This window comes from Poecile atricapillus, chromosome 3 (assembly GCF_030490865.1).
Source record: "Poecile atricapillus isolate bPoeAtr1 chromosome 3, bPoeAtr1.hap1, whole genome shotgun sequence".
NCBI classification, from domain to species: Eukaryota; Metazoa; Chordata; class Aves; order Passeriformes; family Paridae; genus Poecile; species Poecile atricapillus.
The window spans coordinates 24810183-24825230 of NC_081251.1; the positions used below are offsets into that span (position 1 = coordinate 24810183).

The 15048-nt window shown below is 34.9% G+C and overlaps 1 protein-coding gene across 2 annotated transcripts in view; it reads right to left on the reverse strand.

The window, feature by feature from the left end:
- The window catches only part of HMGCLL1 (3-hydroxymethyl-3-methylglutaryl-CoA lyase L1), an 86624-nt gene that overhangs the window by 19964 nt on the left and 51612 nt on the right, over positions 1-15048 (reverse strand). For both annotated transcript variants that reach the window (XM_058836596.1, XM_058836595.1), the window contains exons 6-7: positions 13361-13424; positions 8624-8812 (exon numbers count right to left, since the gene is read on the reverse strand). In XM_058836596.1, the coding sequence (XP_058692579.1) occupies positions 8624-8812; positions 13361-13424 (253 nt within the window). The remainder of the gene's footprint in view (positions 1-8623; positions 8813-13360; positions 13425-15048) is intronic.

The following is a 15048-nucleotide window of genomic DNA, read 5'->3' on the forward strand; positions in this document are numbered from 1 at the left end:
GATGAGAATAATCTATACCTGATGAAGGCTCTCTTTTTTTAGTATCCTGAAACAGACTTAGACTTGAGGTTTGTTGGTTCAGTAACTAGGTCTGAAAGCTTCCTAAATCAAATCAACATATTACAGGCAGCTAAAACAATGTACATTTCTATTACTCAGTAATCCTTTATAGCATGCTAAATTTCATTTCAAATAAAACCAAAAAACTTTTCATTTTTCATTTTCAAATAAAAAACAAAACCCACAAGACCACACATACAGGCTATACTGTTGGTATATGCATATAAACAAATCTTTGCCTCAGGAACTCTCACTGCTATTTCAATACACAATAACAAATATATTCCCCTTCTTTTCCAAAAATGTTCAAACAATAAGAACCTTGAAACAAAGTCTACCATTTAGATTTTTTTCCCAATTATACTGTAACATTTGTAATTATAGTAATGATTAATTTATTTGTTGATTCTCAGACAACTAAGCTTTTCTGAAGCACAAGGATGGGGATCAAAAACCTTAATTTCCTCAGAAATTGCATACTGTGCACATTCTACAAAAGCAGCAGAACAATAAAGTTGCTAATTCTTTTGTACTAATCTAAGAAAAGAGCATGAGTAGTGCTGCCTGTTCATTTGCTTAATTCCTTATTTTGCTGATATTACAGGCAAAACATAGTACCAGTACCAAAAAAAAAAAGACAAAAAAAAATACAAAAAAAAAGAAAAAAGAAGACAAAATACTAGAAAACATCTGATGGATTTTGAGCATGAGCACCTATGTTTTCATTTTCTTCCCATATGCAGGTCTGATTTATCCATTTGTGCAGTATGTTTTTTCACTTACAATAGTAACTAGCTGACTGTTCACAGTAGCAATATTATTTGATCAAATGAAAGTTTTTTCTACTTTCTCAGACACCCTTTTTTTAAGTTTTCTTCAGAAGAAAATGAGCACTTTGCAGCCTGGTACCTTTGCCATTTTCCCCCTAACTTATCTGCTTTCAAATAGAGTTTTATTCACCTGTCTCATTAGCTTTCAATCTCAAACAATTCTACTCGTGCTTTTCTAATATCATATACTTCGTCTCCAACATCTGCTTTTTTAATTGCTAGATTTAGGTAAGTGCTGTGTCATTTCCACAGTGAAGGGGGAATAAAAGGAAACAGAAACAAAAAGGAAAATTGATGTTTTCTAAAGAATTTTATTTTACTGCCAACATTTTGCCTAGCTTGCTAACAAATAATCCAAAAGTAGTGTTTATACTTTCAAACCCAGAAAATACCTAGGAAGTGCCCAGGATAATTAAATTCTTAGAAAAATCCAAAAGCAGAAATCTGGGAATAGCCTTATTCAAAAGAAGAGGCATGTTGTAAAAAAGTTTCTTGTTTTACCTAAAATTTTGTCTATTCCCATTTCTTACGTTTGATCTCAAACATTTCCTTTTGCCTGTTTTAGAATATTACACAGATTTCCACTTACAAATTGTGCTAGCTATCCTGTTTCTCACAATGGAAATCTAAAATTTGAAAAAAAAAATAATTTCTACAAGTTAGAACAATTGCCCCTAACATGAGCATTACAGTCAGTATTGCAAATTATTTATTTATTTAAGCAAGTCCACACGCCAATAAATCCACAACTCAGCTTATGGGTGCTTTCCAACTTAAAGAAATTCCTTTTCATAATTTAATTTGTTTCATGCCATTTGGCTAACTTTCCACTTATTACATGCCTCCACACATTAATATTAACTTCCAGTGCAGAACACTGTAAACTGTTTTCTAAAAATTCAAAGCATGTGATGGCCATTGAACATCCTTTGTCTTCTTTGGCAGTGATTTCCTCAATGAATTCCAGCAAAATACTGAAGCATGACCAGCCCTTCCTGAATTCTGTAAAGCTATTCTCAGTCAAGCTGAATTTTTTTGTAATGTTTACCTATCTGAACCTTGAAATTAGTTTCTGGAGATCTCTGTTAAGTCTTCTGCAGTTTCCTGGCAAATATTTGTAATCAGCAGATGACAGCAAACTTGTGAGGTCTGCTGAAGCCTTTCCATTTCTATGCTTTCCTCAAAAGGAGTAATGCAAACATATTAAATTTTTTTCAATATCCCCATATATGCGCATGCTTCATATGGCAAGTCTCTCCTATGCTCACATTGTGCTTCATAACATCTTCAGAGTGCCAGGTTGTGCAGAATAAAAGAAATGCAAGGTTACAGGGTTCAGATAATTTAATTAGGCATATATGTATTTTCACCATTTGCTCACTCATATACTGTAAGTTTTTTAATCTAAAAAGCGCAAAACTAGAAATCTATTCTATTTTTAAATTTCAATTTCAAAAATTAAGTTTTAAATCTTAATAAAACTATCTGTACTGGTCTGATGATCTTCCTTTGTTTTTTTCCCAGCATCCTAGCACTTCACAAAGTAAAACAGAAAAGCCTTATTTCTGTTTTACAAATAAAATAAATTAAAAAAACAAAAAAAAAACAAACATGAGTACAGTGACATGTCGAAATTAGGAAAGGAGAAGCCAAGGTGTATGTTATGGTTCCTGTCCTCTGTACCTCCTTAATTCCATACAATACCTCCCTGTTAGCTTAGAAAAACAATCTGTAAGACAGTGTTGAAATTTTAACTGAATTGTCATGATTATTTTTTGCTCTGTTAAAATTTAGTTCAGATATAATAATTTAATTGCCAGGTAGTAAGTGCCCCAGCATACTGCTGAAAAAAACCCAAAATACTAGTATCATTTAATCCATAACTGAAGCAAGAATTTTGGCAGGTCAATACTTACAAGTTCATTTTGTCAGTTACTACAGAACTCCCCAAAACCAGTATTTTTTGATGAGTGTAGCAGCAGACAAATCTAGCTGGACTGGCTTCCTTATTCAAAAATTCATATTCACTGTTAGAGGAGAAATTCCTAGCACAATGAGAACATGCAAGGCTTCATACTTTTTCACAGTGACTTATCTATCTTCTCTGCATTAAAACACAAGTGTCAATTCATTGTACTGCACTATAGCTCTGGATGATTGTGCTTTTCAGGGAAATAAAAAGGCAGTGTTGCTCACAAATGAAGAATGATAAGGTATTGTTTTGGAGTGTTTTATTCCTTTCTTTTTCAGTACATAAAGCTTGTGAAAACTAAACTAAAGGTATTGTGCTTACAATTTTTTACAACATAGTTTCGTAAAACTGTACTTGAAGAAAATAATCCCGTTGCTTCTTTTTAAATCAAGAGATTAACTGGTGACTGTATACATGTTTGTATGTATAATTCAGTAAAAAGGCAATAAATCACCAACAGAAACCCTGAAACAATTTATCTGGAACTCCTACACACATGCATTTGCCTTTTTCCCATTCAACCTTCCACCAGTTCTATCATGATATTCATGCCATTTTACCATCATTTTATTTTATCGTTCCTCTATTCTATTCAGGTACCTTGCTTGGCTTCTAGCTGTAACTACCAGTGTTCACTGGGATAAGCTAGGATGAGCCCTCTTCCTTGTATATATCTACTAAAATATGCCAGACAAATACAAGGTGAAAGAACTGACTACAGGATACAAATGTTAAGTGAATTTCCTAGTACAGAAGTGTTTCTTACATACGATTTATTTATTTGGAAATTCATCACTACAGGTATTACAGGTATATTCTTTTATATCAGTCACAGAAATGCATATCTGAAAACTTAAGAGGAAAATGCCAGTGAATGTAGTCTGGCACCTGAGAGAGGCGTTTAAGTGCTGTCAGACACCAACACCCATTTCTCAGGCTTTCTTAAGCCATTTTTATACCAACAGAGCTGCATGTGGAGAACTGTTAGGGCTTTATGTACACTCAGACACCAGGAAATGTTTTCTGAATTTAACTAAGTAGGAATATCTTGCCTCCACAAGACAAAGCCTCCAGCTGAGCTCCAAGATCAAAGCCCATGAGACCTGCCAACTCTCAGCACACACTCCACTACCTACCATTAAAAGCAAAGCTCAAGTTATTGGTTGCCAGTCCCTTCGCTAAAGACTTGCAGTGGTGGCAACATCACCAGAAAACAAAGCCAAGAAGTTGAGTCAGAGATTCAACATTGGAATCAGGTCTGGACACAATAACCAGGATCAGACAAGATCAGCCAGATCTGAGGGTAAGCCAGTAAGTCAAGCTGGCAGGTGAGGATGAGAATGAGAATCAGGGAGGTACAAGATGACACAAGTGCAAATGGCAATGCTGCTGCAGAGTAGCTCAGGCAAGGGCCAAGCACTAGAGCTTCAGGTTTTAAGCCACTGCCAGATGAGGGAGAGGGAGACTGCACTGAAGATACTCAGTGCAGCTCCTGGACAAGAGATCTCAGCAGCACCTGAAAGGGGCCATGACAGCTTGTGACTTTAAGCAAGTTCAACAGCTATAAAAAACCAAATCCTGTATTTGAAAATTGAAAAAAGGACAAGATGAAAAGCTACATCTAGGAGACAGTTTTGTGTAGAAAATTCGTCTCATCTAATGTTTTGCATGGAAGTTCATGTAAATCACAGAAGAAGGAATTTTAAACACAGGGTTTTTTTAGTCACTTAACTTAGGCTCTACCATTTCATGCTGCTGGCTGTAGTGAACTCTATTCCTGTAAAAAATGATTCTTGTAAATTAAAAAACCATGAACTTCAGCACCTACATTTAGAGTCCTTTCCTGCTTCTGGCAATTAAAGCAGCCAGGCCAATACTGAGTGGTTTTGAGTGAACTTATATTTTACTATATAAGTACACTGGATGCACAAAAATATTCAGTTTAGTTAGGGTCTCCAGCATGCACCAAGAGACTAGAATAAATTTAATTAAGTGATGCAGGGAAAAGGTCAGCAGTCAGCCATTCTTACTTGGATTTACTTTTCTCTCAAGTTTATTTAATCTTTAAAATTCTAGGATCTTGAAGAAATTCATAAAACATTATTAAATATTTTAAACTCTCTAAAAAGGATATGTTGTTTATAATAAAAATCTGTGCTCTCAAGTCTGGATTTTGCAGTCTGAACCTTGAAAGTTTAATTAAAGGCTTGCTAAATTTTGTTTTTAAATCCTCACTAAAGTGGGGATTTTTTTTTTCAAAATTCCTGTTCTAGAAAAAGAAAGAACTAATAAAATGAAGTTTCATTTGGTATGTAATCAATTGCATTCATCTCATTGTGTCCAATAAGGTGAACAAGGTGATAAAAATCCTTGGTCTTTCTAAGTCATTACAGTTTTACGCTTGTTTTCCTTAAGTTAGAATTTCATCCTCATAGTGCAGGGATCAGTTCATTTTAATGAATTAGTATAGCAATTTGAGTTTGATAGAATTCTATGGGACTATCATGTGATTGTTTCCTTTATTCAGGTATCACGGCCAGACAAATATCCTCTTTGCCTCATACTCTTTCTCATGTTTGAATATATGTTATAAAGACAGACAAATCTATTTCTGACAACTACACAAGCTTTACAGGAAAAGAGTTCTATAACACTTCCATTAAACACTTTCCCTTCCATACCCTATGTGTACATATTCTGTACACGCAACGGGAGTCAATTGTCAATGGAACTCAAATCTCCTAAGATCAATGAGCTACCTTACCAGGGCCTCTCCAGAAAGAAGTTCCCCAACCCACTTTTTTACCCTTCCTTGGAGGTCTGTAACAATCTCCCATAAATGTTTTACTATTTCTGTTAGCTACACTATGTGTTTATCACATTTGCTAACCCACACATGTAATTTTACTTAAAATACCATAACCTCTAACTAGATCTCCACATCATTTCCCATCTTCTGAATTGTCTCTTTGGTAAATTCTATACTCTGGTAGTTTTATATTAAGCCATGTAACCAAGAGCCAGGCATATATCTACTTTAAATGTTTACTGGCTTGTTTTGAAGCATCACTTCATGTTCCTCATATTTTCATATAGATTCTTTTAATAAATAAAGTAAATTTCCTTTCTATCTGTATTATTCACTTCAGCAATTCAAAAAATTACTTATGCTTTAAAAGTTGGCTAATCTCTCTCCCATCTTTCACTACCTATCCCTTTGCTAAAACAACACATATAAAACTGAATACTAAAATTGCAAGACTACTGCCCTGCTAATTTCTTATACAGATACGGCCTGTCAGTTCTAGATGACTTTGGATCAGCCCCAAATGAAAGAAAATATTCTGGGTAGCATAATCCTGCATGACACAATGTGATCTGTATAAAAAATCACTTACTGAATCACCAGCAACTCTTTCCACTCCTAGGAGATCTCCCATTGAAGCAATGCCTGAATTAGTGCAGAGTGATTTGTGGCTTTCCAGCTGTCATTCATTAATTCTTAAGAAATACAATATACAATGCAACGGTACTCAGCCTGGGGTTGTTCAGTGATGTCTTAGGAAGAGTGTAATTTGTCTGCTGAATGTTCTTTAAACTTGTTTTCAAGCACTAACTGCAGCCTATTATTTCTACGACCCCCCAAACACATTTCACTCTTGCTGAAATATTGTGTCGGTCACGCAGACCCATAAAGGGGGAAGGGAAAGAGATTGTGTCTAGGAGTTTGGTTTAGGAAACAGCAGCTGAGTTGAAGACAAGGGTTTTTATTCCAGTGCTCTGCCATTCCTGTATCTCTGGCAGAAAGGAGAGCACAGGCAAACCTGACAGCAAGGACTAGAAGTGACCTGGGCACTCTGATCCACTGGCTTTAGCACTTCACCACACAGCCAACCTGCAACTAAGAAGGAGTCCCTGTTTTAGAAGGAATATTGCTTTAGAAAGAGTTATAATCCACTGCTAGCTGCCTTGGTTTTTTGACCAGAGACAAGAGAGGACGCTGGGAGGTGCAGGATCTGTTTGAAGATCCAAAAGCCTGGGGACCTTCTTTTGAGTGAGCCAAGGAGCTGCTTGCACAAAGCCAGTCACAGAGACTGTGTAATGCCTGCTTCATCAAGGACTTTTGGCAAACTCTATGACAAGTTCAGCTCAGCCAAAACCACTGTACCTTTAGACATGTACTGTAGGAGACCTTAACAACAGAGGGAAGTTTTCTGGTGGGTCTTAGGCACCCCTGCCTTCCCAGAAATCTGAGAAAGTTGCATAGGAATTTCTTTTTAAATATTTTTCTCTCTTGAATTTGCAAGTTATTTATCCTAAGCTGTACATTGGGTACCTAAGAGGTTTTTTGTTTTTTTATCTTTAGCTCTTACACAGCTGGTTTAAGAACTAAACAAAAACATAGGAACAAGAGGTAAACATGAGACAAGAATCACTTCCAACAAATACTGGAGTTAACAAAGCATAGCCATTGTTCAGTGTTTAGCAGGCACCATGACAGCAATTATTTTAAGGAAGGATTTAAAAAACAATGCTTCAAGTATTTTTATGGCCAACTCCTCCCATGCTCAGGGGTTTTCATGCTTTTAGCTATTGCATCTGCAACTGAAGCTAACTGTGAAATTAGCAATTTATTTATCCCATGGTACATACACACACATTTGCAACAGTATAAGTGAGTAAGGATGAATACTGAATGCTGTGAGTAAAAGTTAGAACCTTTCTTACCAGATTTTGTCATTCCCCGTTTAATAGAATACCTGTGGATTCCCATATTGAAATTTTCCTTGTTCTGTCTTGTGGTGTAATACCACTAATACTATTAACACAATTGTATCTAAATAACATAGTTTGAGCTCTGCCCAAATAACAAGTCAGACAAAGGAAACTTTGACCTCCAAAAGGACTGACTGAATTGCAAGGAAACAGAACATGCCATTAAGTATAAAATAGAACAATAAAGGCCTACAATTTTGATTCTGTAATGCTTAGTAAAAGTAAATCTCCTTAGGAAGGCATATGCATATTAATATATTTCCCAGGATTATATCTTCACAAAAACTACATTAGAACTTGCAGTCTATTTTCTGCATTGTGTCCTATTCTGAAAAATATATTAACATAAGGGAAAAAACCTCTTACGGAAGTTAACTCTGATTATTTAGGCACAGATTTGCAAGCTGATTAAATAAGATATAAAGTTGTTGCTAATCTTACTTGGAAGGCATAACTGATAAACAAAAAAGAATAATGAAGACATATGAATAGTGATAAAATTATCTAGACTATTCTGTGTACATAACTACCATTATTTAATATTTATCCTTCTGAAATCAATATGTAATTATATATTATTCCATTTTATTTTTAGATACATCTATAAAGCAGAAATTTTAGTTTAGTGGAAAACAAACATACACAGCTGTTCATAAGAAAACTGGAATGTGAGATACCAGAAAAAAAAAATTATTTAATGTCCCTCCTTCATCTAATGTCAATTAAATATAATAATCATCACTGTTTCTTAGTGATTTTGTATGGAATTGAAGGTAATTAATAGATAAGGTTTAACATTTCCTGGTAAAAGCAACAGCAATAATACCAGTAGACAATCTGATGTGTGAGCAATACTTTGCTGAAGTTTAGTGAGTGCCTTCTTACTCTTATACTGATTTCTTTAATGGCAGGATTTTTTAAAATTGCACATTGAATTAAAATAAGCATACTATTATTGTATATATAAAATAAGAAACCAAGTCACCTGTATGGCTGTGAGGATATTGGCTAATGCCTGACCATACGTGTCATGACAGTGAACAGCAAGAGCACTCAAAGGAATTTCTTTCATAACAGCTTCCAGCATTTTTTTCATACTTCCAGGTGTCCCCACACCAATTGTATCTCCCAGAGAGATTTCATAACAGCCCATACTGTACAGCCGCTTAGATACCTGATTAGAAACAGAAAAACACCAAGAGGTCAAGATAAAAGAGTATAAAATGAGGTCAAGAACATACATTATAGAGGACATACTTCTGTACAGGTTTTAGGTTTTGACCTAGTGAGGTGGATCAATCTATCAGACACTCTATATTCATTCTTGAAAACTGCCATCAAAGAAAAACATCCCACAGATCCTCTTATTTTAAAATTACAGTTCTGCTACATTCTGTACATGGAATTGCTGACCAAGTAAAATCCATCAAAAGCTTGCTTTCTGACTTTCCCACAGAATCCAGATTTTAACATTATGAATTAAGTTTCTGTCAAGCACTTTCCTAACATTTTCTTCTCTCTGGAGACTTCCTAGCTGTTTGGTTTTCTCCATGTACGTTTCAGCTTACAAGCTGTGCAGTATAAAGACCTGTCATTTTGTTTGCATATTACATGAAGCCAACAAAAATAATAAATAAATAACAAAAATCATGATTTTTTTCTTAGCACTTAAAAAATCCAATGGAAACTGAAATTTTAACATGCTGCAGTCAACATTGATTTTTCAATATTCATTTTTCTTGTTTTTCATGAAATCAAACATTAAAATACTAACAAAGTAAAACTGCAACTTAATTAACATTCTAGTCCTTAAGTTTTAAAAAAATTCTTAACATCAAACAAAACCATATACAAGTAGGTCTTATTTATGTAAGCAGAGCCCTAAATATTTCTGGAATTATGTATTTGAGGAGTTCTTTGCAATAGTGAAAACTGAGGTCTGGCTCCATAATTTTTGCATGGAGAGAAACACATTCAGAAGCACAAAATCATGTTTTCACTGAAAATATTGCTTCAGGAGTTGAATGCAGGATCATTCCATCTTATTTTTGTTGGATTTATTTGGAATGACTCCACCTTATTTTCAGCTGCTCAATATGTTTGTCCCCTTTAGAATTCCCCACTGCATATGAAAGATCCCAAAAGACCGCTCCAATGGAATGGAATCCCAGTTTAGAAACTAACTGTTTAGAAATGAAAAAGCACAACCCTGTTCCAGAAAGACGTCTTATGTCACACTGCAGTCTGCTGTTAAAACAATTCCAGGACTTCAACAGTGGGATTGCTGCAAGCATGTCTGAGGAAGTGGACAAAGTGCTGCAACAGCAGTCTCGGAAGTGCTGGATTAATATTGCTGTTCACTTACTTCAAACAGCTGAAAAAGAACTTCAGATGGTCTGAATCATCCTGCTTAAGGCTTGGAAGTGTTATGACTATTGCAAATGTGGTGAAACTGTGCTTTAAACTCAGATTACCTGATTCATACACACATAAATTCAACATACATTTTAAGAAAGGGACATTCACTGGAATGCAAAGGGTTCATCTCACAGAAATTTTGATGACATACATTTTGATGATATTTTTATATCATCAAAATATAGCAGGCATTTAAACTAGACTACTGTTGTAAAGAAAAAAAAAAAAGGATCATCTGCAGTTAATGGTGAATTACATTCAGTTAAACTCCAAACCTTAGTGTTTTTTTAAGATCAGGGCAAAGAAATGTACTGCATTTTTCCCCCTGTTCTTTTTAATGCATGATTCAAAGTTTTTCTAGATGAGTATCTTAGTCATAACTTGAGCTATATAAACTGCAAGAAACCATATTGCATTCACTTCTTTTTCATGCTCAGTCCTTAGGCCTTTCAGCTTCCTGAATGCAGAGTTCTGAAAGATGGAAGAAGAGAGTGTGAAGCTATTAACAAGATGAGCATCATCACTGACATGTCATGATCTAGACTTAACATGATCCTTAGAAAGAGATATATATTTAAAGAAGAATAAGTATGCTTGGAAGCTGAATGGGAGTTTTTTGTACTGAATTTTCTATTCTACTATATATATACATCTACCATCTATAGCTTGTTAGTTATAGTTTCATAAGTTTTCAATGTGGTTTTTTGGGAGGAGAGTGTGGGAGAAGAGAACACACTGTTTTTTCTATGTAATCAGGATGTGATTATGAGCTTGCAGATTTGTTGATTGAACAAGGTTGTGCCCTGCAGCACTGAGAAGTTTAGCTATGCATGAGTCTTGTGCTACTCCCCTTGGGAACCTTGTCCCCTTGACACCAAGTATTGATCAAAATGGGAACTGGGGAAGCAGCACTGCAACATCTTAGCCATGTGAACAGTCCTACTCCTGGAAATAATATCTAAAACTATACTCTTATATTCAATACCAAAGCTGATAATCCAGTTATAGATTTACTTGTGTAGATCTATTTACATAGATTATTATTAATCTATATATATAGATTTATCTAAATCTATTTAATGCAACTAACAATCTAAAAAACCTGCAGTTCTTGTGCTGTAAGGGAAACTTTATTGATGCAACAATATTCAAACAAGAGTAGATACATTTTCTATAATTTAATCAGAATGTGTCCTGGATAATATTTAATCTATTTAATTCACTGCTTTAGGTTAAAAGGAAGCTAAGGTAAGAAATAAGCAGGCATAAAGATAAAAACAGCCAAGGATATGATGGAATTATATGATAATGGATTATACAACTGACTTCAAGGATGTTATACAGTGTTTCCAACAACTTTCAAGCTTTATACGCCTAAAGTTGAACTGCAAAATGATAAATGGTTAAGCAGTGACTCAAACCACAAAATGACAAATGGTTAAACAGTGACTTCTATTCAAGAATCAGTAGAGTAATAAGACTAGGCAATTTATTTTAGGATATGAAAACGGTTTGCTTGTTTGTTTGTTTGTTTTAAAGAACCATACAAATATACCAGTTAAATTCTACAAGTCTGAAGGCATCTGAATTTTGCACTCACTAGATTACTATGTGTAGTTATGTATCTAGTATGCTAGAAATTAATGTAGTCTGTGACAATCTGTAATAATGCATGTAGTTTAAAATAATCCACCTCTTCTAACTGCTTTTGCTTCAGTTAAAAAAATCTTTTGTTTAAAAAAATATAAAAATGGTCACTGTTACTGGCTGCAAGAGAAGCTGCCTAAATCTTTCAATCATAGCAGCTGATTGCAATACACAGAGAGTTAAAATGTTCCCATGCCAAAAAGATGATGACCAGAGCAGCAACACTCTGAAGGAGTTTGGCAACTCAGCCAGTAATTTTGATAATGCTGATTCTGTGCATATATTTACATAAAAAACACTAGATGCTTCTATGTACACAGCAGAGCTTGCTGAATCAGGGATGGAATTAATAAATTTAATGCAGTAGCTTTTATTCATGAACATATACACAGTGGTATACAGGTATGCAGGAATACATTAGGATGAAGATAGAGAATAAAATAGCTGTGTGAGTAAAATTTTGCAGGTCTGGAACATTAAATAGCAATCCCAGTGGTAAACTGAGAAGGATCTCTTCTGTGCAAGGAGAGTCAGTAAAAAACAAGCAACACATGGAAAGAAGCCTGTTGGGGAACATGGTAAGCAGTATGTCATCACTGCTCTAACTAAAGCTGTGTCATTTCTATCCCTCACTTCATATTAAAGCAATAAATTTAGAAATACTGGGCACCTTCCAAATTAGCTTTTCTTTTTTTCTTTTCTTTTTTTTTTTTTTTCCAAAAGAGTCTGAGTATGTGTGGATGGTGTGGGAGAAGTATTACCACAAATTTCATCTGGAGTGTATACTAGAAGAAGATGCAGGAGAACAGGACCTGGAGAACGGGACTTGAAAACCACCCACACAGATAAACATCAGATAAATGTTGACTAGCTGCTAGTGCTACAAATTAAAAAATAATGGTTTGGATATTCTGCTAGATCAACAAAAATAGTTGATTAAGTGTAACAGAGAAGACAAGTTTGTCTCTAGGTGGAAGGCCAGCATGTCCTGCCTTAAGCCTCTTCGAATTTTTACTCCACTTTCTTTTTTACCTGTCCATTTAAGCTTTGATGCCCTCTTTGCCCTCCTGCAAAATTTTACACTTGTGTTTCACTCATTTCTCTTCTGGAAAAAAGGCTGGACTAAGAGATCTTCTTCCTTATCCTTTATTCTAAATGGGAAAAAAAGGGACAGGGAAGGAAGATGCAACTTATTCCATGACGGCACTAGAGCAATTTAAGAAATTATATTGGGGATGAGTTTTGGTTCATGTGTTAATCACATGACCCTCACCTGAAGCACAGTGTGTTTATTCCAGCATGAAATGGATTTAAAAGCAAGAAGCTGTGCTGGAAACCCTCTTGTACAACTGCCCACTGACATATGTGCTTGAGTCTATTTCCTTAAGTAATTTCTTACCTTCTTTCTAGATGAAATAGTGCATATTTTTTCTCATGACTGATAACAATCAAAATATACTATTTTTCTCACATTTGACTGTACATGATTAAGTGAAGTTATGCACCAAGTTTTAGCATTAGCTAGGATTTTTGCTTGCTTTCCTTAAATTTATCCATTAAAGATCTTTTTTTATGATTAGGTAGAGAAAATTGATTATAGACATTTTAAAATGTATTTTTGGTTCATTAAAAAAACGAGCCAGAAATTCACTCTTACTTCTGCCACTTTATCTGGTACAACATTTCCTTCATATGGGCATCCCAAGGCACAGGACACATACCTATAACAAAAAGAACACAAAATGTTGTTTTATATACATCTGTATTCATCCATGTTACATAAAAAAATATGTTAAATATAATTCTGAACATATAAACCAGTCAATGTAGAATAAAGATTTGAATGAAAAGTTAAAATTACATCAGATGAAAACAGAAGGTTTATCAATTTTCTTTTCAGATCATGGAATAGTGATTCATAGCTTTATTTATGCTCAGTATGTCACGAGTTGTAAAAGGCTGGCAATGCGGTCAAGTTTACAATGTTGTAGGAGATTCGGTTTTTATTGGTATTTCCTTCTGAAGTTGCAAGAGCCAGCTCAAACTTTGCCTTGCCTTGCTCTCACAAAGTTTTGAGAAGAAGATATCACTTTCTTTCTTGTACTACCTACCCAGATCATAGTGAGCAATCATGGACACAGTACCTCTGACAACCCCATCATCTCATCAGAACTGTGTTGAGGACATAAGTCATCAGGACTGTGGTGAATGAGGAAGCTTTCACTCTGTCTCTCTGTTCTGGCATTTCTGTCCCAGTGCCCCATAAGAAGTATAGCTCCATTGCAAGCTGTAATTTAGGTATGCCTTGGGACAAGAAGAAACTGAGAAGCCAAACTGTGTCCCTCAGCAGCTATTGGATCCACAAAGAATAAAAATTGAAAGCCACAACCAAACTTCTGTTGTTCAGCCCAAATGCTCTATTAGCATAGAATTCAGTTTAAATTTCCTCTTTTTAATGACAATTAAGAGCCATGAAATTCTAATTAAACTTCTAATTGTGTATCTTAAATTGATCAGGAATATGGTTAAACTAACCAGAAACATCCAGTCAAAATCAAAAGTGTGACTGTAAAAGGATTTACAACAGATTCAGAGGCCTGCAGAGCCCCAGTCCCAGTGGGAGGTTGCTCAACTGCTTAAAAAGAGAACAAGAGCCTTCATCGATCTCCCATCATTCCCTTTCGCTCAACACTGAAGAATATAATGTAAAATTATACACTGTATAATGCAAAAGGGATTGAACAGATGCCAGTTTGTACGTAGTCAAGGTCCGTGGGGTAAAGGATGTATTGTTTCTTTGCAATTGAAGGAGAAACTGATTGATAGAATGTGAAATTAGGATCAGTAACACGCAAAAACAAATTGTGAAAAAAATTACATATTTTAATGCATAGCATATATTTCATCCCTTATATGAAAGCATGGTGCTGGCTCACTAGAATTAATGGTAAGAATGAAGCAAACCTTAAATCTAAAAAGAGCTTGATTAGCTCTGACAAAGAAATGGAAATGAATTTGGTTTCCACAAAAGTGGTTGGGTCCATTACATCCTGCTCATAATTCTAACCCAGATGCCTACTAGGCATGATTTCAATGTCATTATGAAAACCAGGTTTTTGAAACTTGGCCACAGAATTCATTAACTATCAGCCCCAATTTAGATGTCACTGTTTAAATTCTAAAATTCTGTATTTTTATATCTACATTAAAGATAAAAATGTAGCTACTGTTAACAGTTAAACACTGTCCCGATTTTCAGTGACACATAACTCAAAAGCAGTGAAGGATAATTTCCTTAATTTTTTTTATGCATACAGTTTTTCAAATGAAACTAAGCATGAAGGA